Source organism: Limulus polyphemus, unplaced genomic scaffold (genome assembly GCF_000517525.1).
Source record: "Limulus polyphemus unplaced genomic scaffold, Limulus_polyphemus-2.1.2 Scaffold7987, whole genome shotgun sequence".
NCBI classification, from domain to species: domain Eukaryota; kingdom Metazoa; phylum Arthropoda; class Merostomata; order Xiphosura; family Limulidae; genus Limulus; species Limulus polyphemus.
The window spans coordinates 1-7,354 of record NW_013673597.1 but is presented as its reverse complement, the minus strand read 5'-3'; the positions used below and the strand labels follow the sequence as shown (position 1 = coordinate 7,354).

General features: G+C 39.3%; 1 protein-coding gene across 1 annotated transcript in view; it reads left to right on the top strand.

Annotated features, from left to right (window-relative positions):
• Window positions 1–4,507, top strand: part of LOC111083036 (blood vessel epicardial substance-like) — a gene marked incomplete at its 3' end in the record, with an annotated part of 25,831 nt that extends 21,324 nt beyond the window's left edge. Inside the window, exon 4 of the mRNA XM_022379244.1 lies at window positions 4,373–4,507. Coding sequence (XP_022234952.1) covers window positions 4,373–4,507 — 135 coding nt within the window. The remainder of the gene's footprint in view (window positions 1–4,372) is intronic.
• Between the last annotated feature and the right edge of the window lie 2,847 nt (window positions 4,508–7,354).

The following is a 7,354-nucleotide window of genomic DNA, read 5'->3' as shown; positions in this document are numbered from 1 at the left end:
GCCTCAGGGAGACCAAAAGTGGTTGGTGTTGAGGGACACCCACCAAACCCCATCATGAAAGTCCCAACAGCTAAGTGTAAAATGGCAAGTACACATAGTTTCTACATGACGGGAAAGCTGGATAGCCAAAAGTGCAACTTTGTCATAGATTCTGCATCTCAGCAAACCCTTGTGAGTATCAAGGTGCTAGATGACAAAGGAGTACCAGAAGCCATACAGAAGCTCTGTGGTGTGACAGGACATTATGCAAGGTTGTGGGGACCAGTGTGGGTAACTATTGAGCTCATGGGCATGAAGGACAGACACAAAGTATACTTGGCTGACATTGAAGACCAATTCCAACCCTAATATGCACTACTTACTACCGAGGGAGTGTGTAGTTAACTTCGATAAGATGACGATTGGGAACAACAAAGGTCAAATTCCAGTAAGTGTTGCTGCATCTGTTGATTTACATGTCACAGCACTTAAGTCAACTGCAATACCTCCTATGCCAGAGAAGATAATTTGGCGTATGACAAAAGAACATTCCCAAGGATGCCCGATGCTTATAGAAGCAGTGGAAGACCCATCCAAGCCAGCGGATGTGAAGCTTGGAAGGTCATTTGTGGCAGGTCATCATGCAGTACCCATAACAGTGGCCAATTTCTCTAAATGTGATCAAGTATTGTTGGAGTATTGTTGGGTGTGTGCCAGGATGTAGAGGCAGTCAATGTTAAGGCAAAAAATACGACCATAAAGAAAGGACATCCTTTCCGAGAACATTTAACTGACCTCTATAAGAAGAGTATAGTCCATTTGTCATCGTCACAGGCTCTTCAGGTTATGGAACTTTTGGCGAATTAAGCAGACGTCTTTTCGAAAGCAGATCATGACCTCGAATGCACAGACCTTGTAGAGCACAGAATAAATGCAGGCAATCACCATCCAATAAAGATCCCTCCGAAAAGAATAGCTCCAGCAAAGCGACAACAGATGGAGAAGATCATGGATGGCCTAATTAAGGAAGGGATAGTGGAGAAATCAGATAGTCCCAGGTCAGCTCCTTTTGTGTTAGTCCAGAAGAAGGTTGGGATCCAACGTTGCTGCGTGGACTTCAGGAATCGTAACAATATAACCGAAAAAGACTCATACCCATTGCCAATAATTGATGATACCCTTGATGCTCTAAGTGGAGCCAGGTGGTTCTCAACTCTGGACATAAAGTCGGGTTTCCATCAAGTGAAAATGGCTGAAGCAGATAAACCTAAGACTACATTTAGTTGTGGCCAATGTCTTTGGCAATACTGTGTGATGCCATTCGGGTATAGCAATGCTCCAGCAACATTTGAGTTACTGATGGAAAGAGTATTGGAAGGCCTACAATGGAGGATAGCCCTAGTGTACCTGGATGATGTCAATGTTATTGCAACAACGTTTGACAAGGAAATGTCCAGGCTAGGGGAAGTATTCAAGCGTTTGAAATCAGCAAACTTCAATATCCATCCCAAGAAATGCCACTTGTCACAAAAAGAGGTGCTTTACTTGGGTCACATTGTAAGTGATCATGGGGGTGGGAACTGATCCTGACAAGGTGAAAGCAGTGCGTGATTGGCCAACACCAGACAATGTGGGAGAGTTAAGAAAATGCTTGGGACGCTGTACCTATTATCAGAAGTTTGTGAAGGACTTTGCAACTATAGCAGCTCCACTACATGATTTAACAAAAAAAAGGCCAAAGTTCGAATGGGCAGTTTCTTGCTAGCATGCTTTCAAGAGATTGAAAGAAAAGTTGGTCTCAGCTCCACTTTTAACGCTTCCAAATCCCTCACTGCCTTAAATACTGGATTGTGATGCTAGTAATGTCGGAATTGGAGAAGTGTTTTCTCAGAAAGTGGGCGAAAACGAACATGTGGTGGCCTACTTCAGTAGGTTCCTGAGTAGACCAGAGAGGAACTACTGTGTAACACGGAGGGAACTCCTTGATATCGTAAAGAGTCTGACATATTTCTATCCTTGCCTCTATGGGGCTAGGTTTACATTCAGGACAGACTATGCTGGCTTATGCAGGTTAAGATGATTAAAGAACCCAGAGGGACAAATGGCACGTTGGATCGGAAAGTTAGACCAGAATAATTATGATATTGCATACAGAGAAGGAAAGTCTCATGGAAATGCAGATGGACTGAGCCAACGACCCTGCAAAAATGACTGCAGACATTGCTGCAAAAGAGAGGTTGAACTAACCAGGTGTCATCAAGCTGAACTCAAAGTGATTGAAGGAGTTGATGATGGTGAAGTGGAACCAGGTATAAATATTAAAGCAGAGCAGAAGAAAGACCAAGATTTGAAGCCAATAATTGATTTTCTAAAAGCAAGTGTTTTGCGCCCTGCTTGGGAGAAGGTGTCTAGCTTAAGCCCTGTGACAAAGTACTATTGGGAACAATGGGACCAGTTGAAGCTTGAAGATGGTATTCTTGTCCGGAGATGGGAAATTTCAGATGGGAAAGTGACGACCTGGCAAACAGTAATACCGAGAAAGTTACCGAAAGTTGTGGTGCGTCAATCCCATGATAGTTTAACAGGAGAGCATCTCGGATTTAAGAAGACATTGAGTCACTTGTCAGAGATTTTACTGGATAGGTATGAGACAAGATGTGGAAGAATGGTGCAGGATCTCCAGTGCATATTGTGCTAAAAGGGAACCCAAGCATAAGGGACGTGCTCCATGAAGTTATATCAAATTGGTGCACCAATGGAAAGAGTAGCCATTGACATTGCCGGTCCTTTGCCCCAAACTCATGCTGGAAACAGGTACATTTGTGTGGTGATGGATTATATCACCAAGTGGCCTGAGGCATATGCAATACCAAATCAGGAAGCTACAACTGTAGCTTCAGCTATTAGTGATTTCTTTTTCAGGTTTGGTGTTCCGTACGAGCTGCATTCAGATCAAGGCCGTAACTTTGTATCAGCTGTGTTCCATGAATGCTGCAAGTTATTTGGCATACGAAAGACTAGGACAACGTCACTACACCCACAGTCCGATGGGGTGGTAGAAAAGTACAATTGGACACTGGGATAGGAATTGGCAAAGTTTTGTAATAGCTGGCAAGATGACTGGGATGTCTTACTCGCTCCACTGTTGATGGCCTATCTAACAGCAGAGCATGAAGCCACTGGATACACTCCAACAAAGTTGATGTTTTGTCACGAACTTCGGTTGCCAGTGGGTCTGATAACAGGATGCCCACCTTACAAAGAGTTGCCTGAAAATGTGTCAGAGTTCGTGAAAGTGTTATCTGGATGGATGGATGATATTCCCCATCAAGTGCATTCAAACTTGAAAACGTTTGCTGATTCCATGAAGCTATGTTATGATAAGAGATCTACTGAAGTCAGCTTTGTATCAGGAAACAAAGTGTGGTTGTATAATCCCAGGAAGACCAAAGGGATGTTTCCTAAGTTGTCTTATCCATGGGAAGGCCCATATGACATAGTGGATCGTCTTTCCGACGTGACTTTCCGAATAAAACGTGGTCGATGAGGTAAGCCAAAGGTGGTGCATACCAACAGGCTTTGGCATTATCACGGTCCAGGACATTTCAGTTGGAATGAAGTGAACAATGGAACAAATGATGCAGCTGAAGACGTGTCACCAGAAAAATCCACTGTCGAAGAAAAAACTCTACCTGGTTCTGAGAAGGGAAACAGTGAATCCCTTGATGAAGTTACTACCACTGATGTGACTGTTACCGATCATAGGACTTTTCCTGATGGAGCAGATAAACCCCACGTGAAGTAGAAGCCAACGAGATGAAGGCCAGTACGGAAGAAGATACGTCCCGTAAAATTGAGAATTTCTTGAATTTTAATTTTGTGTTTGTAAATTCTGTACATTTAATTAAGTTATTGTTAACTATCTATTGGTTTAATGTAGGTGACTATTGTTCGGGACGAACAAAACTAAGGAAGAGGAAGTGTTACGACAGCGGAAGTCACGTGACGCTGGTAACACGTGATGAGATTCAAGAAAGATTGGGGAACCTCACGAACGTCCCAGCGTTTGCTAGATGCCCTCTATTTTAGTATATAAGACGGTAGATAAATCGATAACGGATATATAATCGTGTAAAGCCGTAAGTAAAGTGTGTAAATCATTGTGAATTATAGGATGTGTTAAAGTTAAAGTGGTTTTTTGAAATTCTGCGTATTGCAAAGTTGTACTAAGGAAGAATAAACTAGTTTTATTTAAGAAAGGACTTGTATCCTTGAAGTTCCTCAGGAAGAATTTTTTACGGGAAATTAACAAAAGACCAGAAACGTAACAATATTTAAGAGGTTTGACCTCAGAATATAAATAGTATACTGTTTCTTTTTTTTTGTTTAACAGATTTCTCGTCAATTGTTTCGAAAATTAGTGGATACACAATACGCCCAGATAATCTCTTTACGTCCAGGCGACACTTACGCCGTACAGAACCTAACGAGGACAGATCGATTAGGCCTACTCATTACTGGAAAGTTGGTATAATTTTACTTTTGCAACATCAAGTAATTGAACAAAAATAGGTTTATTTTGAAAAAAAAAGAATAAGGAGATATCACTAAATATAAAAATTAAAAAATTTCAACGGCAAGTTTATAACTGTAAGTAAAAATATAAGTTAGTAGTTGTACGGCTCATGATTTACTATTTATAACTTTAGGTTCTCTAACATGCAATAGACTATAGAGTGAATGTATTGTTACGACAGCGGAAGTCACGTGACTCTGGTAATTCGTGATGAGTTTCTAGAAGGATCAGGACTGTTCCTGGCAAGTCTAGTGTTTGCAAGACGCCCTCGAAAGTTGTATTGAGAAAGAATAAATTAGTTTTAGTTTTAAAAAATGGACTTGTATCGCTAAAGTTCGTCGGGAAGAATTTATACTGGAAATTAACAAACGACCAGAGACGTAACAGTATTTTAAAGAAAAGAAAATCAAATGTCGTAAATTCTTGAAATAAATTGCTTTGAAAACAAACAAAAAAAACCCAACAAACCACCAGTGTTGTGGCTTATAACTTTTAATAGCAGCTAAGACTAGTAGGTTTGATTGTTTTTCATGTTATTACAACAGTCAACAAGAAAACCGAAAGCGGAAGTCACGTGACGCTGGTGGCACGTTATGAATTTTTTGAATGATCGTGAGTGATTGGGGACGCCCCCTGCTTTTGTATATAAGCCTGGCAGAGAAGCCAGCAATGGATAGATAATTAAAGAAGCGAACAGTAGTTACGGTAATATTGTTACGTCTCTGGTTGTTTGTTAATTTCTAGTATAATTTCTTCTCGAGGAACTTCAGCGATACAAGTACTTTATTTAAATAAAACTAGTTTATCATTTCTCAATACACAGAATTTCCACAGTCTCTTTAACTTAAACACACGCTATAATTCACAACGATTCACACACTTTACTTACGGTCACTACCGCTAACTTGATTCAATTATCTGTTTCTATAAATCACTATCTGCCCTTCTATCTCCGCTTTATTTGCTGGGCTTATACAATAAACGAGGGCGCCTAGGAAAAACTAGAGTTGCCAGGAAAAGATCCTTCGAGTATCTCATGACTTGTTACTAGCGTCACGTGACTTCCGCTGTCATAACAATATAAAGTGTGTGTTTGTACTCGCAGAGAGAAAAGTTATTGAGATTGTGAATCGATGTGAATTGTAGCGTGTATTATAAAAGGTTAGGTTCAAAGTTACGAGAAACGTAATGACTGTAGAGTTACTATGCACTAAAAGTTTGTATCGAGAAAGAATAAACTGATTTAATGAAGAAGGGACTTGTATCGCTGAAGTTCCTCGGAAATAATTTATACCGGAAATTAAAAAAACAAGCAGATACGCTACAATACGTATAATTTACGCGAAGGTCGCACGAATTTTGTGTATATTTTGCTGATACACCTTGCTCTATCGATTTCAGATACGTGTTTTATTAAGTTATTATGAACCATGTTAAAAACTACTTTGAGGAGGTAATGGCTATATATAGGTATATGTATATATTGTTATAAGGTATATATTTTTTAATGTTGTAATTAAGATGTTCGCTAGAAGGTGCCTGGCATTAAAATTGAAAAGTTTTATAATGTAGGCCTAGAAAGTTATAAAAAGTTTGACGTCAGATTTTCTAGTAAATTCAGGCAGTGAAGCAAAGATATTGAGTTGTTGCTAATCAGTGAACGGGGAGTGTTTCTGTTTTACCTAGCAGTGAATCAGTCAGTGTTGTGTTTTTTAGTTGATTGATGAATAATCTGTGAAGTTTATTTTTACGTCAGAGTAGTACAGTTAGCGTAGCTGTAAAGTTAGGCCAACAAATTACAAAGCGTATGAACCTGTAGAAACGCTAAGGAATAAATAAACTAATTTGTTATCGTTTGGTTGACTGAACTTTGATATATCTTTACCAGATTATATAAAAGAACCAGGCAACGAAAGAACAGCATAACAACAATATATATTGTTACGACAGCGGAAGTTGCGCGACCCTGGGAGCATGCACTGGAGTTCTAGAAAGATCAAAGAATCTGTCGAACGGACTAGCGTTTGCTAGATACACTCTCTAATTTGTATATATAAGACCTACGAGAAGTGACGGCATAGATAGATAGATAGGAATATAGATAATTGCAGACAGACTGAGACAGACAATTGAGTCAAGTGCGGTAGTGACCGTAAGTAAGTGCGTGAATCATTGTGAATTATAGCATGTGTTTAAAGTGACTGTGGAAATTAAGTGAATTGCAAAGATGGATTGAGAAAGAATAAACTAGTTTTAATTAAGAAAGGACTTGTATCTCTGAAGTCCCTCGGAAATAATTTATACTGGGAAATTAACAAACGAACATAGAGACGTAACAGTATCTTTATAAGAACTATATTAGAACAACTTATTACCTAAGTTGAGTTCCAGCTACTCATATGGCTACTGAACATTAGTTTCTTTAAAAGAACTGTATTAGAACAATTTATTACCAAAGTTCAGTTGTAGCAACTCATCTGGCTACTAAACATTACTTTACTACTGTTACGTCTCCGTTCGTTAATTAACTTTCCTTAACTTCGTTCCGACGAAACTTTAGCGACACAAATCCTTACTTAATAAAACTGGTTTATTCTTTCCGAATACAACTTTACGATACACTTATTTTCAACAATCACGCTAAAACAAACGCTATATCAACGAACGTCAACAATACTTCTGACTGCAGTTTAATTACTCACTATCTACACACACATTACATTCCCGTTACGTTGTCACCCTCTTTTATATACCAGACTACCCTATATCTAGTAAACGCTAGAGCATTCGCCGAGGTAC